Source organism: Tachyglossus aculeatus, chromosome 14 (genome assembly GCF_015852505.1).
Source record: "Tachyglossus aculeatus isolate mTacAcu1 chromosome 14, mTacAcu1.pri, whole genome shotgun sequence".
In the NCBI taxonomy this organism is placed as follows: Eukaryota; Metazoa; Chordata; class Mammalia; order Monotremata; family Tachyglossidae; genus Tachyglossus; species Tachyglossus aculeatus.
The window spans coordinates 57,229,951-57,252,152 of record NC_052079.1 but is presented as its reverse complement, the minus strand read 5'-3'; the positions used below and the strand labels follow the sequence as shown (position 1 = coordinate 57,252,152).

Sequence of the window (22,202 nt, the reverse complement as noted above, 5' to 3'; positions counted from 1 at the left end):
TGTATATACCCCAGGGCTCAGTACAGTTCTTGGCACATAGTAAGCCATTAACAAATACCCCAATTATTATTATTCTTAGAATGACAAAGCCACGACTGATGTTACTCAGATGAGGTAGTCGCTTCCCATCACAAGAATAATGATGGTATTTGTTAAGCGCTCTTCTGACTCTGAATAGCAGAACTCTGTACTGGGGCCGCGTTGTGAGCCTCAAAAACCACATGTGACACAGAATGGCCGGAGACCTGAAAGGGGTCAGGCCGAAAGTCAAGGGATGAGACGAATTCTCCACAGTCTGGGACCCCGCTCTGTGATTCTGCCTCGTGTTGGTTAGAGCAGACGCGGGGAGCGGGTTACGGGGGTAGGAATGTTAACCTCCCATCTGCATCTGACTACTGCACACAAATGGGAAGCAGCGAGACCTCGTAGAAAGAGCCCAAGCCGGGGAGCCAGAGGGCCTGGATTCTAATCCTGGCTCCAGCACTTGTCTGCTGTGTGATCTTGGGAAATTTGCTTCTCTGGGCATCAGCTAACTCATCTGGAAAAGGGGGATTAAGACTGTGCACCCCATGTGGGACCTGGACTGGCTCCAACCTGATTATCTTGTACCTACCCTAATGCTCAATACAGTGCCTGACTTTTAGTAAGCACTTAACATATACCATTGGAAAAAAAAAAGACAGCACTGAAATATGCTCCGAACACACCTAAAGCAATCCCAACCTCCACACTACCTACTGGAAAGCCATCAGTAAACATGTTGGACATTTTTTAAACACTTTTATCTTTCTTTTTCCAAGCTAATCAGGTCAGACACTATCCACGTCCCTCATGGGACTCACAGTCTTAATCCCCATTTTACAGATGAGGGTGCTGAGGCAGATCTCCCCAAACTCATTTTTCCCAAATGCTTTCTCTCTTTCTCTTCTTTCCTGTCTTCTGTCAACAAGCCTGCTCGTTTCCAGGCCTATTCTTTCCTGGTTGTCTTCAAGAAGACCCTGACACACCCTGCCAACTCTCCCTGCAGCTCTCCCTGATACAAAGGAGTCGGGGGGATGAGAGAGGGGCTCATGGTGGGGGGAAAATGGGGTGTTGGGGATGGTTCAGACATATAGACATATCTGAAATCCTGTCAGTATCTGAATTTCTGTCAGCCCTCGGCCCAAAGGGTGACTCTGTCGGAACTCCGCCTGGTCGCAGCCCGGATGAAAAACTTACATGAGAGAGAGGGTGAAGTGAAAGCGTTGTCGTAAGCCCTTGAAGGTGACGAAGGACTGTGGGGGGAAGCTCCTGGTGGTCATCTCGCAGTAGGGTCTCTCGAACTCTCCGGGGGGGCACTCGCACTTGAAGCCTCCGATGAGCAAATTGACGCAGGTGCCTCCGTTCTTACACAGGCCGGGGGCACAGCGGCCGGACCGTGCGTTCACGTCACAGGAGTCGCCTGGGAGGAGGGATGAACAAACGGCACACGGGCTCGTCAAATCGAGGCACAGGGCGCTGAGGAGACCAAGAACTGCACGTGTGATGCCCTTTTTCATTACATCCTGGATCGAAAGGGCGTCCCCTGAGGAGAGGGTGCAAGGTCTGTGTACGGAGGCTAAAAACCAGACTGAAATGGCTTCTGATTCCAGCTCCACCACATACCTGCTGTGTGACAAGTCATTTAGCTTCTCTGGGCCTCAGTTCCCTTACCTGGAAAATGGGGATTAAGACTATGAGATGTGAGCCCGTTGTTGGGTAGGGACTGTCTCTATAGGTTGCCAACTTGTACTCCCCAAGCGCTTGGTACAGTGCTCTGCACACAGTAAGTGCTCAATAAATACGATTGAATGAATGAATGAATGTGGGACATGGACCGTGTCCATCCTGTTTAGCTTGCATTTACCCCAGTGTTTAGTACAGCGACTGGCACATAGTAAGCCCTTAACAGAGACCATAAAAAAAAAATTTAAAAAGAAACTCAAGGCCTGCTAGATCTACTTTCCCTCAGTGTTCTCGGCGGCCTAAAATTTCAGTGGCTTAAATATTTCCAGGAACGCTTATGATGATCTACCCAGACCTGTACTGACTTAATTATAATAGTAATAATAATTGGGGTGTGTGTTTGGGTGTGTGTATTTTATCTTTCCTTTTTTGTCCTTTGGAAAGGAATGAAACAGATTTCAACATTCTCGAGGACAAATGTCAACATCTGAGATTTGTCATTCTCCTCCCTCTCTGATCCTCGGTTTTCCCGCAGTTCCCACTGTATTTATCTATCCCTTCCCCCAGAAACTGTAAGCTCCTTGTGGGCTGGGAACCTATGTTTTGCTTCTATTGTCCTTTCATAATTCATTCAATTGTATTTACTGAGCACTTACTGTGCAGAGCACTGAACTAGACACTTGGGAGAGTAAAATATAATAATAAACAGATGCATTCCCTTCCCTTCCAACTTCTAGGTCCATGCTCTTTCCACTACACCATGCTGCTTCCTGAAGTGGTCCCTCTCCTGGAAAGAATCGGGATGCTCTATGAAGCCACGCATTCCCCGATAAGACTCATCTTGAATAAGGATCGGGGACCCTCACAATCCTGGGAAGCAGAATGGCATATGGGAAGCAGCGTGGGGTAGTGGCTAAAACCCGGGTTGGGAGTCAAAAGGTCATGGGTTCTAATCCCGGCTCTACCACATGTCTGCTGTGTGACCTTGGGGAAGTCACTTCACTTCTCTGTGCCTCAGTTACCTCATCTGTTAAAAAATGGGGATTAAGATTGTGAGCCCCACGTGGGACAGGGACTGTGTCCAACTTGATTAATCTGTATTACGCCAGGGCTTAGAACAGTGCTTGGCACATAGTAAGCACATAGAAAGAGCTTAACAAATACTGCACTTATTATCTTCCCTTGGGAGGGGCACAGACTAAGGAAGCACACCGGTGCCAACACTCATTTCTTCCATTCTGGAGTTTTTCCCCTTTCCTCATAGAAATCCATGCCCTGGGCCTGGGGGATGGACTTACTGAATCCCTTGTAAACCACTAAGGGAAACAAAAAGTGACTCCCAGTGGAAAGAGAACTTTGTGAATGTAGAAGGTTGAAAAAAAAAGGTCACTCTGACCTTAAAAGAAAGGAGCTCCACAGTTCTGATAATAATTATAATTCATTCATTCACTCAATTTTGTATTTATTGAGCGCTTACTGTGTGCAGAGCACTATACCAAGCGCTTGGGAAGTACAAGTTGGCAACATATAGTACAAGTTGGCAACATAATGATACTTGTTCAACGGTTTCTCTGTGCCAAGCACTGTACTAAGCATTGGTGGTAGAGAATAAGAAAAATAATTCTGGTATTTGTTAAGCACTTACTCTGTGCCAGGCACTGTACTAAGCAGTGCTGTAGATACAAGCATATTGGGTTGGACACAGTCTCTGTCCCACATGGGGCTCACAGTTTCCATCCCCATTTTACAGATGAGGAAACTGAGTCCCAGAGAAGTGAAGTGACTTGCCCAAGGTCACACAGCAGGCAAGTGGCAGAGCTGGGATTAGAAACCACAACCTTCTGATTCCCAGGCCTGTGCTCTATCCACTGGTTAGACACATGTCTATGTCCCTCATGGGGCTCACAGTTGAATGGATTCTGGTGAAAAGAAGGAAGTGAAGCCGGTCATCTAAGTGAAAAGCAGTCTTCACCTGAATCTGTTTTAACTGTCAATGTTCACTTGGTAAATTCCCCCAGGCGCCCTTTTCCCCCTCCCCTGAGAACCTAAACCATCCTGAGGGGGGGCAGCCCCCTCTCCCCCATCCCCTCTCCATATAAAACAATTCCCAGGCACCCACTGTGATTTTCTTCAGTGTCTCACAACCCTGAGTCAGGAAATTCTTTCTAATGTCTAGGGAAAATCCCCACTCTACAGTTTAAGCCTGGACAACTAATTCCCTTGTTCCCTGTTCTCATCAGAAACCAAAAATACCTGCTCACCACCACCTGCTCAATATCCCTTATATACTTGGGGGATGGTTATTAAGGTGTCTTTCTTGTCTTCGCTTCTACAGACTTGACTTGGTGGTAGCCCATTATTACTGGCGTTTATAACTTTTCCTTTGTCTCATCTCCTGTCTGTCATGGGCCGTATGCGCACTCATAAAATCCATGAACATAAAATCCATGAAGAATGGTCTTTTCAATCCCTATTGTACTTTCCCCTCTAGACTGTCAGCTCGTTGTGGGCAAGGAATGCGTCTGGCAACTCTGTTATATTGGACTCTCCCAAGTGCTTAGTACAGGAGACGGTCTACACGGGACGGGCTCAATAAATTCAATTGACTGATTGATTGACAGAGTAGTCTCCTAAGTGCTTAGTAAAGGGCTCGGCAGACAGGAAGTATTTGAACAAAACTCCTACTAGCAATAATAATACTCGTCATAATTGTCAAGTACCTTCTATGTGCCAACTACTGCACTAAGCCCTGAGGTAGATATGGTACACAGTAATTGTTGAATTTGTTATGCGCTTACATATGTCAAGCATGTTCTTAGCTTTGGGGTACATACAAGTCAATCAGACTTGTAGAAACCAAACAGAGACCCTGTCTCACATGGGGTTCTTAATCAGTCTATCGTATTCATTGAATGCTTACTGTGTGCACAGCACTGAACTAAGCACTTGGGAAGTACAACAGAACAGTATTACAGACATATTCCCTGCCCACAACGAACTTACAGCCTGGAGGGGCAGACAGACATGAATATAAATTTAAAAATTACAGTTATGGACATAAGCACTCTAGGGCTGGGATGGTGGATGAATAAAGGTCAGGGTGGCGCAGAAGGGAGTGGGAGAGGAGGAAAGGAGGGCTTAGTCAAGGAAGGCTTCTTGGAGGAGATGGGCCTTCAATAAGGTTTTGAAGCGGGGGGAGAGTCATTGTCTGGTGAATATGAAGAGGGAGGACATTCCAGACCAGAGGCAGGGCATGGGTGAGCGGTCTGGAGCGAGATAACAAGTTCTTAGTGTAAGGAGGAGGGTATTAAGTTGTGGACAAGGGAGCAACCCTACCAGCTCTGTTGTACTGTACTTTCCCAAGTGCTTAGTACTGTGCTCTGCACCTGCTCAATATCAATCAATCAATCAATGGTATTTATATATCTACCTTGCCGCCGACTTCCTGCCCACATCCTGAAATATAAACCCAAGAAAGACACGGTTGCATAAACCGTACATTACTCACACACGCATAAACTTTGCTTTAAGCAACTGCTGAAACCCTGAAGTACAGCGGCAAATTAATCACCGGCAACTGGGCTCTAGCCTAAATACTGGCTGAGTCCTCTCTGAACTTGAAGTGGGTCTAGTTGACTTTTAGACTGTTTGGGGGGGGGGTCAGCTTTTTTTCTTTCTACAGACTCATCCACCCGAGTGGGTGGCCGGATCGTTTTTACCACGACCCCTCCGCTTAACGATCGAGCGTGCCACTTGACGATCGAGCGTGTGAGTCTCAATACTTAGCTTACTGTGACGTTCCCGGGTTCTTTCTGCTTCCTTTTGACAGAGTAAGTTGAACGTTTTCAAGTGTTTGCATTAAGTGCTCCAGCTTAACGTGTCAGTACCTCGGTCCGGCATATTCACGTTCAACAAAAGCGGCCGATAGCGGCATGAGATTCCACGGCAGGCACTGAGCCGTGACAGACTAAACAAAAAGGGGGCCTGCAGAAACAACAGAAATGACGTTCCCACAATCCTTCACACAGGCTGAATTTCGGGGCCCCGGTTGTCTTGGTCACACCCGAGGGGTGGGGTGGGCCTGGGGATCAACTGGTTAAATAAACCTTTCCCCTTGATTAAATAAAACCACCCACCCACCTTTTCATTCAATTTTGGGCCATTTCTTGCAAGTGTTGGTCTCACACTCAATTGTTGGAAAAACACTTACTATTACAAAAACTCCTCTACTCTCCGGTGATTCAAAAAACAGGAGAAGACGATAAGCTCTCTCTGGACAGGGAACATGACTGCCAACTCTGTTGTATTGTACTCAGCTCAGTGGAAAGAGCACGAGCTTGGGAGTGAGAGGTCGTGGGTTCCAATCCCGGATCTGCCACTTGTCAGCTGTGTGACTTTGGGCAAGTCACTTAGGTTCTCTGGGCCTCAGTTACCTCATCTGTAAAATGGGGATTAAGACTGTGAGCCCCATTTGGGACAACCTAATTTACTTGTATCCCCCCGTGCTTAGAACAGTGCTTGGCACATAGTAAGCTCTTAACAAATGCCATCATTATTATTATTACTCCCCTCAGGGTTTACCTGGTTTCTAATCCCGGCTTTGCCACTTGTCTGCTGTGTGACTTTGGGCAAGTCACTTAAGTTCTCTGGGCCTCAGTTACCTCATCTGTAAAATGGGGTAAGCCTGTGAGCCCCATGTAGGAGACAGGGACTGTGTCTATTCTGAGTAGCTTGTATTACCCCTGCATTTAGTACAGGGCCTGACACACAGTAAGCGCTTAACAAATACCACAAAAAATGTGATCGTTTGACTGACTGGCTAATCCAAAAACTGCAGAGGACTACTGAGCTGCTTGCTCTCTCCTCACTGGAATGATATGAGGGTTATTAAGGTAAAGAAAGTTTTAGTTTTATTGAGGCTTTTGAGGATTCCCATGTGGTCTATACCCAGCAATCAATGGAATTTATTGAGTGCTTATGGTGTGCAGGGCAATGTACCTAGCTTTTGGGAGCATATAAAACAATAAAGTTGGCTTTGATTTCTCAGAAAAGTGCCAAATGAGTACAAACACAAAGGGCCGTTGTCATTATTTTAAAAAGAAGTATCTTTTTTTAAATCCACTAGGCCATAACTCAGGGTGTTGTCTTGAAAATTTCTAGCCATGAAAACCCAATTACTGCTACTACTACTGTAACAGTCACCTCTCCAAGAGGTCTTCCCCAATTAAGCCCTCTTCCCTTTTCCCCTTTTAAAGATGTACATATATTTAAATTATGTACATTACTTCTTTATGCATATTAATGTCTGTCTCCCCCTCTAGATTGTAAACCCGTTAGGGGCAAAGAATGTGTCTGCTAAATCTGTTGTACTGTACCCTCTCAACCACTTAGTACACTGCATAGTAAATGTTCAATAAGTACCATCGACTGATTTCCCGGCTTGCTCTCCCTTCTGCGTCCTCTAGGCCTCTGAGACCTCTGGGCATTTGATATCATCATCAATCGCATTTATTGAGCACTACTGTGTGCAGAGCACTGTACTAAGCGCTTGGGAAGTACAAGTTGGCAACATATAGAGACAGTCCCTACCCAGCAGTGGGCTCACCCCACAGCACTTCTGTACATTTGAAGTGGCATGGCCTAGTGGCTAGAGCCCATGCCTGGGAATCAGAAGGTCGTGGGTTCTCATCCTGGCTCTGCCACTTGTATGCTGTGTGACCCTGGGCAAGTCACTTCACTTCTCTGTGCCTCAATTCCCTCATCTGTAAAATGGGGATTAAGAGTGTGAGCGCTATGTGGCACAGGGACTGTGTCCAACCTGATTATCTTGCATCTACCCCAGTGCTTAGAACAGTGCACATAGTAAGCACTTTAACAAATACCATAATAATTATTATTATTACATACATTTAAATTATATATTATAAATTACTTATTTAATCACATTACCACCTGTCTCCCCTGCTACTCTGTAAGCTCGTTATGGGGAGGGAATCAGCATCTGGCCCGATGACTCTGCATCTACCCCAGCGCTTAATACAGTGCCTGGCACCTAATAAGCGATTCACAAATACCAGTACGACAAAAATGAAACAACCGCAGATGGAGATACATGGGAACTGCCAGTCTCGCATAAAAAATGGCCGGGGCAGGTTCAAATCCCCATGTGGGAAATTCTGACTCGGAGGGAAAGTTGTCAAATCAACCCTTCCTGAGGCTTGCCAGAAGCCCCTAGCCCCATCTGGTTAGACAACATTTACCAAAAAAGAGGGTGTAAAGAGAGGGAGCTTCAAACACAGGAGGCACTTTGAAGAGGTAAATTGAAGCAGAATGGAGAAACCAGATCTGTTACTGTGATAACCGGATAAAAGGCCCCGGGAAAGTTTTGTGTACAATTCATAAACTTTTGAGTCAATAGGTTATCAATCCAATAGCCAAAGTCGGTTAGAGTCTGGTCAAACTGGCCAAATATCTGGGTGAAGAACAGAACTGAGGCTGGGGGTGACGGGGAGGGGGTACCGGGCCTGGGGCGGACATCAACCGGGGCCCTTTCTCCTTGCAGAACCACTGGAAGGTATGTGTCCGATGGATGGCTTCAGTCGGCCAAGGGCGGGTCATTCAGTTGGAGTGAGGGGGAGACGGGAGGGTTGGGGAAAGGGGACCTGGAGGAGAGAAGCAGCCAAATGGTGTGGCCTAGTAGAGCACAGAACTGGGAGTCAGAATAATAATAATAATAATAATAATAATAATAATAATAATAATAATGGCATTTATTAAGCGCTTACTATGTGCAAAGCACTGTTCTAAGCCCTGGGGAGGGTACAAGGTGATCAGGTTGTCCCACCTGGGGCTCGCAGTCTTAATCCCCATTTTACAGATGAGGGAACTGAGGCCCAGAGAAGTTAAGTGACTTGCCCAAAGTCACACAGCTGACAAGTAGCGGAGCCAGGATTTGAACCCATGACCTCTGACTCCAAAGCCCAGGTTCTTTCCACTGAGCCACGCTGCTTCTGGGTTCTAGTCCTAGCTCGGTGGCTGCTGTGTGACCTTAGGCAAATCATTTAACTTAACTTTTCTGTGCCTCATCTATAAAATGGGGATTAAGAGCAGGATCGTGTCCAAAGGGATAAACTAGTATCTACCCCAGGACTTAGAATGGTGCCTGGCAAGTAGTAAGCTCTTAACAAGCACCACAATTATTATTAATTGGTAGAATACGGGCCTCGGAGTCAGACGGACTTGGATCAGAGCATAGTTGGCACATAGTAAGCGCTTACAAATAGTATTACTATTATTATTATTCTAATCCCAGATCCGCCGCGTGTCTTCGGCAACTGACCTTGGACAAGTCACTTCCCTTGTATCTTCAAATTACATACTATAAGTTACTTATATGTTCATATTAACATCTGTCTCCTCATTCCAAGGTGATCCGGGACTCCCGCCGTCTCAAGGTCAAAATGCTCTCGTGATTGCCTGAACTAGCAAAGCGGAACTCGGAACCCAAACCGTTCGATAGATATTCCAGCCCAGGAATGTGGAAGAAGGTGTCCCTTGGCCCCGAGCCGACCAAATAAGGTTTGAAGGAGCAGCGGGGAGGACACAGAGATTAGACAAGTGGAAACCGGATGCCCAAACGGCTCAGAAGGGCAGGTGATAAATACCTGCCACCTCCGACGTTCTGGGCAGCAGATCAATAATAATAATAACAATAATAATAATAATAATAATAATGCTGGTATTTGTTAAGCGCTTACTACGTGCCAAGCACTGTTCTAAGCGCTGGGGTAGATACAAGGTAATCAAATTGTCCCACATGGGGCTTATAGTCGTCACCCCATTTTACAGATGAGGGAACTGAGGCCCAGAGAAGTGAAGTGACCTGCCCAAGGTCACACAGCAGACATGTGGTGGAGCCGGGATTCGAACCCTGGACCTCTGACTCCAAAGCCCGTGCTCTTTCCACTGAGCCACGCTGATGGTATTAGTTAAACTCTTCCTATGTGCCAAGAACGGTACTAAGCTCTGGGCTCAATACAAGAAAATCGGGTTGGACACCGTCCCTGTCCCACATGGGGCTCACAGTCGCAATCCCCATTTTACAGACGGCCCAGAGAAGTGACTTCCCCAAGGTCACATGGCAGATAAGCGGAAGAGCCGGGATTAGAACCCATGACCTTCTCTCTCCCAAGCCCGGGCTCTATCGGCTATGTCACGCTGGATCAAGACTGGTATTCCTCCCGAAAGGGAAGTTCAATCCTCCACAAAGAATAAATTTTGCAGAGCTCAGCCTGTCTCCGATCTCTTGAATCCACACAGTAAGCTCAACAAATAATAATAAAAATAACCTGTATATATGTATATATGTTTGTACATATTTATTACTCTATTTTATTTGTACATATTTATTCTATTTATTTTATTTTGTTAATATGTTTTGTTTTGTTCTCTGTCTCCCCCTTCTAGACTGTGAGCCCGCTGTTGGGTAGGGACCGTCTCTCTATGTTGCCAACTTGTACTTCCCAAGCACTTAGTACAGTGCTCTGCACACAGTAAGCGCTCAATAAATACGATTGAATGAATGAATGAATACTAAAAATAATGATGGTATTTGTTAAGCGCGTACTATGTGCCAAGCACCGTTCTATGTGCTAGGCACTGTTCTAAGCGCTGTGCACTTTTCTACTCATATGGACACTTTCTGCTTCCACATGAAGGCAACCAAACAGCTAGCCGTCGTGAGGTCTGGAGGAGTTCCAGACGGTAATCCTCGGTTTCCCCATGAGTCAAAGTGGGGCCGGTAGCCTCCTCCGAACTTCTGGGAGGGCCCAGAGAAAATGTCAACTCACTAGATAGACAAAACCCAGAGCTCCAAGTGCCGACAGGCTTCCCTTGTTACGTATTTCCTGTTGGACAGTCAATCAATCAATCAATCAATCATATTTATTGAGCGCTTACTGTGTGCAGAGCACTGTACTAAGCGCTTGGGAAGTACAAGTCGGCAACACATAGAGACAGTCCCTACCCAACAGCGGGCTCCTCTCCCCAGCGCTCAGAACAGAGCTCTGCACACAGTGAGCGCTCAATAAATACCACTGATGGATGACTATGGATAGGCGCTGGGCTTTCCCCACAAAGATCTGCCGGCTTTTCCGGGATTGGGCAAGATTTTTACTTGTACATATTTACTATTCTATTTATTTTATTTTGTTAATATGTTTTGTTTTGTTGTCTGTCTCCCCCTTCTAGACTGTGAGCCCGCTGTTGGGTACGGACCGTCTCTATATGTTGCCAACTTGGACTTCCCAAGCGCTTAGTACAGTGCTCTGCACACAGTAAGCGCTCAATAAATACGATTGAATGAATGATTTTGCCTTTGCTCTCTCCATAATCAGTATGCAAACTTGCAATAAGGTTTGGCAACCAGACGGCTGTTTCCTGGCAAATCCCATTCCCAATGGGCAGAGATTTAGTCAAACGCCTGGCAATCAATCAGTCAATCAATGGTATTTACTGAGTGTTCACTATGTGCAGAACACTATACTAAGAGCTTGGGAGAGTACAATAGTACAGAAGAGTTGGTAGACATGTTCCCTGCCCACCGTGAGCTTACAGTCCACCACTTGCCTGTTGTGTGACCTTGGACGAGTCACTTCGCTTCTCTGGGCCTCAGTTCTCCCATTTGCAAAACATGGGAATTCAATACCTGAGCCCCCTCCTACTTAGAGGGACCTGATTATCTTGCATCTACCCCAGCACTTAGTACAGTGTTTGGCATATAGGAAGTGCTTAACCAATAGCCAGAATAACAATTATCATTATTCCTAGGGGGAGACAAACATTAAAATAAATTATGGATATGGACATAAGTGCTCTGGGGCTGAGGGAGGGGTGCTTTACATGCAGTAAGCGCTCTCAGTACATACGTTTGAATGAATAAATGAGGGGTGAATAAAGGGACCAAATCAGGGTGGGAGAAGAGGAAATGAGGGAATGAGGGTGAGATCAAACATTTTACCTCCTTCCCTTCCCCACAGCACCTGTATATATGTATATATGTTTGTACATATTTATTACTCTATTTATTTATTTATTTATTTTACTTGTACATATCTATTCTATTTATTTTATTTTGTTAGTATATTTGGTTTTGTACTCTGTCTCCCCCTTTTAGACTGTGAGCCCACTGTTGGGTAGGGACTGTCTCTATATGTTGCCAATTTGTACTTCCCAAGCGCTTAGTACAGTGCTCTGCACATAGTAAGTGCTCAATAAATACAATTGATTGATTGATTGATTGATTGATTTGACAACAACCAGCTCCTCCTAGCCAGGAACCTTCCCATGGTCAAGGCCAGCAGAGATGGAGGGCCACAACCAGCACTGCCCTTTGCATATTTGGTTTTATGTTCCCGTTGTCTTTAGCAGTTACGGTCAACTACTTTGGACTCCGCTAACCCCGGCTCCGCCACATGTCTGTTGTGTGACCTCGTTGTGGACAGGGAACGTGACTGTTTTTTGGATTCTCCCAAGCACTTAGTACAGTGCTCTGCACACAGTAAGCGCTCAGTAAACCCCACTGACTGACTGACTGACTGACCTTGGGTAAACTACTTAACTTCTCTGGGCCTCAGATACTGTAAAATGGGGATTAAGAGTGGGAACCCCATGTGAGAAAGGGACTGTGTCCAACCCAGTTAACTTGTATCTACCCCAGCACTTAGAACAGTGCTTGGCTCATAGAAAGCGCCTAACAAGTACCGTAATTATTCATTGTTATTATTATTGCAGTATTTCCCATTGGTGCCATCTCACTAGTGAAGACTTTAAAAAGCAGATTGCCTAGGGTGCCATTATGGAATTTTTTTCACAGGCCAAAACCACTTTTTTTTTTAAATGGTATTTGTTAAGTGTTTACTACTGTACTTAGCGCAGGGGTAGATCCAAGCTAATCCAGTTGGACACAGTCCCTATCCCACATAGGGCGCACAATCTTAATCCCCATTTTAAAGATGAGGTCACTGAGGCCCAGAGAAGCCAAGTAACTCCTCTTTCCGTTCAGACTTATTACCACGGCCGTCGATGCGGTCGAGACTTAGCCGGCTGCCCCCTTCCCATCGATCAATGGCATTTATTGAGCGCTTACTGTGGGCAGAGCATGTCTCTCCTCCTCCCGATCTGATAAATCTTATTACCTTGCCATCTCCTGTCTGAATTGAGTCGGAGGCCAGTGATGAAAGGCAGGCTCCATTCACCGTGAGGCCCGCCAGGGACAGCTTTGTCTGTTCAAACTCGAGTGTGGTGACAGGGCTTTGGCGTCCCAAGACCGTGAGGAATGTGTAATCTCGAATACCCCTGCACTTTGCCGCAGCAGAAGCTCAACACCCTCCCTTACGGTTGAAGCGGTGTGGCCTCGTGGCTAACCGAGGACGACAGAAGTGAGGTGATCTGCCCAAGGGCACACACAGCAGATGAGTGGCAGAGCCGGGATTAGAACTCAGGTCCTCCAACTCCCAGGCCTGGGCTCTATCCTCATCCGTGAATTGGGGATTTAGACTGTGAGCTCCATGTGGGACAGGGACTGTGTCCAAAGAGCCCGGGCTTGGGAGTTAGAGATCGTGGGTTCGATTCCCGGCTCTGCCACTTGTCAGCTGCGGGACTTTGGGCAAGTCACTTAACCTCTCTGTGCCTCAGTTTCCTCATCTGTAAAATGGCGACTAAGACTGTGAGCCCCGCATGGGACAACCTGAGTACCCTGTATTTACCGCAGCACTTAGAACAGTACTCGGCACATAATAAGTGCTTAACAAATACCATTATTTTATCTGTCTCCGCCCCCCAAGACGGTGAGTATGTTGTTATTATGAGTATGAGTATTATGAGTATGTTGTTATTTATTTTACTTGTACATATCTATTCTATTTATTTTATTTTGTTAGTATGTTTGGTTTTGTTCTCTGTCTCCCCGTTTTAGACTGTGAGCCCGCTGTTGGGTAGGGACTGTCTCTACATGTTGCCGAGTTGTACTTCCCAAGCGCTTAGTACAGTGCTCTGCACACAGTAAGCGCTCAATAAATACGATTGATTGATTGATTGATTTATGTATTTTTTATTACCTTGAATCTACCCCAGTGTTAAGTACAATGCCTGGCCCAGAGTAAGCATTCAACAAATACCACTAAAACAAACATAAATGTCCAAATCCATATTCTCGGCTATTTCTTCTAGCTGTAATGTATTGTCTGACTCCCCCTGGAGACTGTAAACTTCCAGAGCTTAGAACAGTGCTTGGCACATAGTAAGCGCTTAACAAATACCGTCTTTTTTATTATTATTATTATTGTGGGCAGGGACCACATCTTCCAACTCCATCGGACTGTACTTTCCCAAACATTTAGTACAGAGCTCTGCACACAGTAAGCGCTCAATAAATACCACCATGGCTTAGTGGATCGAGCACGGGGCTGGGAGTCAGAAGGACTTAATCTCAGATCCATCACTTTTGTCTGTTGTGTGACCTTGGGCAAGTCACTTCACTCCTCTGTGCCTCAATTCCCTCATCTGGAAAATGGGGATTAAGACTGTGAGCGCTATGTCGGACAGGGACAGTGTCCAACCCAATTACCTTGTATCTACCCTAGCACCCAGTACAGTGCCTGGTGCATAGTAAGCGCTTAACAAATACCATAATTATTATTATTGTTACCACTGATTAACTGAGGACAGGGAACGTGTCTTAGCAACTCTGCTATACTCTACTCTCCCAAGCACTTAGTAAGCGCTCAATAAATATCATTAATTGATTGATCGATTGAGAAAACAGAAAGACGTTCCACCATTACTGAGAAAGAGCTTTCTACTGCCAACTTTGGATTCCTCAGGGGTCTTAACATCCAAGCCCCCCTGGCGTCTCCTTCGCCACCTTTCTGTAAAAAAAAATGGCCCTGGGTGTCAGAAGGACCTGAGCTCTAATCCCAGCTCTGCCCTATGTCTGTTATATGACCCTGGATAAGTCACTTCATTTCTCTGGACCTCAGTTATCTCATCTGTTCAATGGGGTTTAAGAGTATGAGAGCCATGTGGGGCAGGGACTGTGTCCAACCTGATTAACTTGTCTCTTGTCTCCAGCGCTTAGAGCAGTGCCATCATCATCATCAACCGTATTTATTGAGCACTTACTGTGTGCCAGGCACATAGTAATGCCTAACAAGTACCGTAATTATCATTATTATTATTATTATTACTTCAGTGCTTAACCGGACCGCCACCAATTGGGAGGAGAGTTGAGGGTGAAACTCAAGACGTTCAAGTCTGGTCTTTAAGACTGTGAGCCCACTGTTGGGTAGGGACTGTCTCTATATGTTGCCAACTTGTACTTCCCAAGCGCTTAGTACAGTGCTCTGCACACAGTAAGTGCTCAATAAATATGATTGATGATGATGGTCTTTCTCCTTGTGGCTCGGAAAAAAGGCTGGGCCCTGCCGGAGAGGACGGTGGCGGGGTTCGGGTTACCTCTGGACTTTCCCACTATCCTTCTGCCTCTATTCCTTTGGCTAGATGTACCACCAGGAAACGGTTCCGCCAATAATACATGAAAGAAAAGAAGCCTGAATGTGGCAACCGTTTGAATGTGGAGAGAAGAGAAGCCAAAACACCGGAAAACTTGCAGAGGTTTTCAATGTTGGGGGGCAGAGAAAAACCCCTTCAAGAAACCCCGGGGGGTCTGATGAGTAGTACATTTTCTTAAGACACCACAGTGTTTCTGCCTTAGTTAAGATTTTAATTATAGCATAAGAGTGTTTTTTCCTTCTTTAAGCTATCATTAACCCTACATTTGAAGCAAGTATTACATTCAATTTGACCACAAATACACTTAACTTTCTAAATTGCAGTGAACGTTGGTGTTTCTTCTAAGAAAAACTTCTCTCACCCTCTGGACTGGAAGCTCCTTGTGGACAGGGAACAGGTCTCCCAGCTTGGTTGTACTGGACCCTCCCAAGCACTTAGTACAGTGCTCTGCACACGGTAAGTGCTCAAAACATACCATCAACAGACTGATTGAGAGTGAAGTGCAATGCATATAGGCTCTCTCAATGAGGAGGTGAGGGAGAAAGAAGACTTCATAGCCTCAATTCAATGCTTAGAGCAGCACTGGTATTTTAACGTGATTTTGGAACACTAGAATTATTTTTAAGGCAGGAGTCTGATACCTACTCCATGACAGAAATTAGTTGGGGTATTTATAGATCCAAACTCAATTTTACCACAAATACACAACTTTCTAAATTGCAGTGAACATTGGTGTTTCTTCTAAGAAAAACTTTTCTCACCCTCTGGACTGGAAGCTCCTTGTGGACAGGGAACAGGTCTCCCGGCTTGGTTGTACTAGACTCTCCCAAGCACTTAGTACAGTGCTCTGCACACGGTAAGTGCTCAAAAAATACCATCAACAGACTGATTGAGAGTGAAGTGCAATGCATATAGGCTTTCTCAATGAGGAGGTGAGGGAGAAAGAAGCCTTCATAGTCTCAATTCAATGCTTAGAGCAGCACTGGTATTTTAACATGATTTTGGAACACTAGAATTATTTTTAAGGCAGGAGTCTGATACCTTCTCCATGACAGAAATTAGTTGGGGTATTTATAGATCCAAACTCAGACATACACAACTGCTGGTTTAATTATTTTTTATGGCATTTGTTAAACCCTTGCTTGATGCCAGGCCCTGTTCTAAGCAGTGGGGTAGAAACAAGGTAATCACTCCCACGTGGGGCTCACAGTCTTCATCCCCATTGTCCAGATAAGGGAACTGAGGCACAGAGAAGTGCAGTGACTCACCCCAGGTCACACAGCGTACAAGTGGCGGAGCTGGGATTAAAGGGTCTTCTCAGGTGCTTACTGGGTGCACAGCACCGGGCAAAACGCTTGGGAGAGGACAATACAACAGAGTCGGTGGACACGTTCCCTGCCCGGAGTAGGCAAGTCACTTCACTTCTCTGTGCCTCAGTTCCCTCATCTGTAAAATGGGGGTTAAGACTAGGAGCCCCTGTGGGGCAGGTATTGTATCCCACTCGATTAGCTGGTATCTACCCCAGTGCTTAGTACAGTGCCTGGCATAAAGTAATTACTTAACAAATACCTTCAAAAATGATCATACAGTCTAGAGAGGATGTCAGACGTTAATAAATAAGAAATAAACAAATGACAGATAATGGACATAAGTGCTGTGGGGTTGGGGTCTGATGAAAGGAGCAAGTCAGGGCGACACAGATGGGAATGGAAGAAGAGGAAATGAGGGCTTAAGTCAGGGAAGGCCTTTTGGAGGAGATGGGCCTTCAACAATGCATTGAAGGTGGAGAGCGTGATCATCTGTGGGCAGGGCACATATCAACTCTGCTGCATGGTACTCTTCCATGTGCTTAGTACAGTGCTGTGCACATAGTAAGCGCTCAATAAATACCATTGACTGCTTGATGGATTGAAGTGGGCGCTGAAAACTAAAGGCAACTTGGTTTGTTGGAAAGAAAGGAGCCAATACCTGCTAAGCTTCCTAACCACCCAGTCCTACCAAATGAAATGAAATCATCCACTAATAACGTCAGTGCGTGCTACCCAAGGCATTTAAAACCAATTAATTCATCCCCGCCCTCCACCCCGCAGCACTTTCGTCCATATTCGTTCAGCTGTATTTATTGAGCGCCTACTGTGTGCAAAGCACTGTACTAAGCGTTTATGTCCATACCCAATTCAGCCCTCTTTTCCCCAATTCGCTCTCCCTTCCGCTTCATCCGTGCCTTTGGACTTTTGGACATTTGCTATTCATTCCAACCCCAAATCCACAGCACTTACATACATATCTTGAACTTACAAATGATTTATTTATTTATATAAATGTCTGCCTCCCCATCTAGACTGTAAGCTCCAGCGTGGCTCAGTGGAAAGAGCCCGGGCTTTGAAGTCAGAGGTCATGGGTTCAAATCCCAGCTCTGCCAATTGTCAGCTGTGTGACTTTGGGCAAGTCATTTCACTTCTCTGTGCCTCAGTTACCTCATCTGTAAAACGGGGATTAAGACTGTGAGCCCCACGTGGGACAACTTGATTGCTTTGTATCCCCCCAGCATTTAGAGTAGTGCTTTGCACATAGTAAGCACCTAAAAATACCATCATTATTATTATTATTATTATTATTATTATTATTATTATTATTATTGGGAGTCATAAAGGACAGGAAAAGACCAGCTGCATAACATACGTTTGTACATATTTATTACCCTATTTATTTATTTTACTTGTACCTATCTATTCTATTTATTCTATTTTGTTAGTATGTTTGGTTTTGTTTCCCCCCTTTTAGACCGCGAGCCCACTGTCGGGTAGGGACTGCCTCTATATGTTGACGATTTGTACTTCCCAAGCGCTCAGTACAGTGCTGTGCACACAGTAAGCGCTCAGTAAATACGATTGATGATGATGATGACAACGCTGTCATGATGACAACAGGCAGAAACTCCTCACCCTGGGCTTCAAGGCTGTCCATCACCTCGCCCCCTCCTACCTCACCTCCCTTCTCTCCTTCTCCTGCCCAGCCCGCACCCTCCGCTCCTCCACCACTAATCTCCTCACCGTCCCTCGCTCTCGCCTGTCCCGCCATCGACCCCCGGCCTGGAATGCCCTCCCTCTGCCCCTCCGCCAAGCTAGCTCTCTTCCTCCCTTCAAGGCCCTGCTGAGAGCTCACCTCCTCCAGGAGGCCTTCCCAGACTGAGCCCCTTCTTTCCTCTCCCCCTCGTCCCCCTCTCCATCCCCCCGTCTTACCTCCTTCCCTTCCCCACAGCACCTGTATATATGTATATACGGTTGTACATATTTATTACTCTATTTATTTATTTATTTATTTATTTTACTTGTACATTTCTATCCTACTTATTTTATTCTGTTGGTATGTTTGGTTCTGTTCTCTGTCTCCCCCTTTTAGACTGTGAGCCCACTGTTGGGTAGGGACTGTCTCTATGTGATGCCAATTTGTACTTCCCAAGCGCTTAGTACAGTGCTCTGCACATAGTAAGCGCTCAATAAATACGATTGATTGATTGATTGATTGAGTCAGAGGACATGGGTTCTAATCCCGGCTCTGCCACTTGTCAGCTGTGTGGCTTTGGGCAAGTCACTTAACTTCTCTGGGCCTCAGTTACCTCATCTGTAAAATGGGGATTAAGACTGTGAGCCCCACGTGGGACAACCTGATCGCCTTGTATCCCCCCCACCCCCGAGTGCTCAGAACAGTGTTTTGCACATAGTAAGTGATTATCAAATGCCACTATTATTATTATTATTATTATTATTAGGAGCCAGGGATATGTCTGCCAATACTGTGGTATGGTCCTCTCCCATGTGCTTAGTACAGTGCTCTGCACATAAGTGCTCAATTAATACAATTGATGATTTTAAAAAAAGGAGGAGAAGGAGGAGGAGGAGAGGCACAGACAGACATGACCGGGATCTGCTTCCATCCCATCAAGATTAGGCACTGAATACGAAATCAGTGTGGTTTCATTTTTATGGCTTTAATAACCCTCTAATTAAAAAGCTGACTCTGGGTGACTCTTTGATGTAATCTTTCCTACGTTTTAATTCTTTCCCTGGCAGAAAAACAACACGACCCATGCACATTTCTTCATCAAGGAGATTTGGGATTTCAGCTTAGGCTCTAGAACTACTAGAGCTTCAACAACTTCAATAACTCGTTTCTGCTGCTGAATTTTGACTTGTGCTTAGAGTCCAATACGTCAAATCCTTCTCAGAAAACCAAACTCTAAAGTCAACATAACCCTTTCAACAAAAGCTGGAGTCAAGAATTTTCACCCCATGGACGCAAGACTAAACGATACAAAATCAGCCCAATTTGGGGGGAAACCTAAGGAATTAGCCGCTTGGGGTTTTATTTCTGAAATGTCGGGCTGTGTAACTCCAAGAACACCTCGGGTGAGTGGGCTCAGGATTTTCCCTTGATCTGTGTTGTTTCATAATGAATCCTTGGAGCCCCTTCCTTTCCCACCTGCACTGCAGCAATGGTGATACAAAAATTGTCCAGAGTCACTCGGCTAAGTTTGGGAATGGTGTGCCTGACGGCATACCAGAAGCCAGCCAGAGAGACTCGGCTACGTTTGGGAATGGCGTGTCTGAGGCACAAATGGGAGGCCCGAGTGAGCTGGCTGAATTCAGGAATGGCGTGTCCGAGGAGGCCGGAGTGACTCAGCTAAGCATGGAAATGGCATGTCTGAGCAGCAAATGGGCGTCCAGAGAGACTTGCTTAATTGGGGAATGGCCTGTCTGAGGAGCACTCGAGAGGCCAGGTTGACTCGGCTAAGTTTGGGAATGGCTTGTCTGAGGAGCACCAGGAAAGCCAGAGACTGGAAAACCTTCCAGCTTTAGCACTGGGAAAGGTTCTTACAATCACCTGTAGAAACTTCCTTTGATTGCACTGAGGCCAGTGAAGACATCTCCAGTGCATTACTGGAACCTCCTGCTCTCCCAGGTTTTTTTTCTTAATTTATGGTATTTGTTAAGCACTTACTATCTGTCAGGCACCGTACTAAGCGCTGGGGTAGATCCAAGCTAATCAGGTTGGACAGAGTCCATGTCCCACACAGGGCTCAGCCTGGTGTAGCGATAGAGCCCGGGCCTGGGAGCTGGAAGGTCATGGGTTCTAATCCCAAATCTGTCATTTGTCTGCTGGGTGACCTAGGGCAAATCACTTTACTTCTCTGGACCTCTGGCCTCAGTTACTTCATCTGCAAAATGGGGACTGAGGCTGTAAGCCCCACTTGGGACAAGGATTGTATCCAACCCAATTTGCTTGTATCCACCCTAGGGTTTAATAATAATAATGATGATGTCATTTGTTGAGTGCTTACTATGTGCAAAGCACTGTTCTAAGCACTGGGGAGGATACAAGGTAATCAGGTTGTCCCACAGGGGGCTCACAGTCTTAATCCCCATTTTACAGATGAGGGAACTGAGGCCCAGGGAAGTGAAGTGACTTACCCAAGGTCACACAGCTGACAATTCATGGGGCCGGGATTTGAACCCATGACCTCTGACTCCCAAGCCCGTGCTCTTTCCATTGAGCCACGCTGCTTCTCTAGCAGTGCTTGGCACATAGTAAGCGCTAAACAAATACCACAATTATTATTAATTCCCATTTTAGAGATGAGGTAATTGAGGCAGAGGGAAGTGAAGTGACTTGCCCGAGGTCACCCAGTAGGCAAGTGGTAGAGGTTGGATTAGAACCCGGGTCCTTTTGACTCCCAAGCCCGTGCTCTATCCACTAGGCCACACTGCTAGCATTCAATTTCTAGCATCCAATTCATTCGACCTTTTTTTTTTCTGAAAATTTTTTTCCCTGAAATTAAATTACATCCTTCCTTCATCTGAGTCATATCAGGTCTCCTTCTCCTTCCACTCTTCAGAACCCAGGAAGTAAAGCCATTCCAAAGGCCAATTAGGAAGCATTCTCAATTCAAAACTACAGGATCTGCCCTTAAGCTCGGTTTACCCGTAGGAGCAAGTAACCAAAAACTACTGATGAGAGTCACTTTCATCGCATACAAATGACCAACAATTACCCCAGGATGAGGTACGGCTTCAAAGCCAAAAATAAGGGGTGATGGGAAAAAGCGATTTTGGGGGGCATAATTTACTCTCAGGGAAATAAATGGATCATTTTGAGAAGTGACTAGTAAGAGGGCTTTGAGTAGGTGCTGTTTGTTCTGGTCTATTCTATTTTTTTATGTGGCATTTGTTAAGTGTTCACTAGGCATCAAATACCGTTGGGGTAGGTCCAATTTAATAGATCAGACACAGGCTGTGTCCCTTATGGGGCTCACAGTCTAAGTAGGAGGGAGAACAAGTATTTAATCCCCATTTTACAGTTGAGGGAACTGAGACCCAGAGAAGTGAGGTGACTTGCCCAAGATCACAAAGCAAGCAACTGGTAGAGCTGGGATTAGAACCCAGTTCCCCTGACTCCCCAGGCCCATGTTCTTTCCAATTCTAGGTTTCCTTCTATGAGCAAGTGAATGAGCAATTGAATGAATTCTATGAGCAATTGAATGAATTAATTCATTCAATCGTATTTATTGAGCGCTTACTGAGGGCAGAGCACTGTACTAAGCGCTTGGAAAGTACAAGTTGGCAACATGTAGAGATGGTCCCTACCCAACAGCGGGCTCACAGTATTCAGTGTGATAACCTGCTAGGAGCAAAAAGAAGAAAAGTGTGTGTTGACAAACTCCCTTTGGGCAGGGATGGTACCTACCGAATCTATTGTAGTATACTCTCCCAAGTGCTTAGTACAATGCTGTGCACCCATTAAGCGCTTAATAAATACCACTGATTTGACTGATTATGTGTTGCATTCCCCCAAGGGGTAGGACACCTGACCATCCACTTCAGCTACCGGCCTGAGGAGACAAATTACTCATTCTTCAAAAAGAAAAACCA

General features: G+C 45.6%; 1 protein-coding gene across 1 annotated transcript in view; it reads right to left on the bottom strand.

Annotated features, from left to right (window-relative positions):
* Positions 1–22,202, bottom strand: part of CELSR1 (cadherin EGF LAG seven-pass G-type receptor 1) — a 181,305-nt gene that overhangs the window by 91,246 nt on the left and 67,857 nt on the right. The window contains exon 3 of the mRNA XM_038756093.1: positions 1,219–1,441. Coding sequence (XP_038612021.1) covers positions 1,219–1,441 — 223 coding nt within the window. The remainder of the gene's footprint in view (positions 1–1,218; positions 1,442–22,202) is intronic.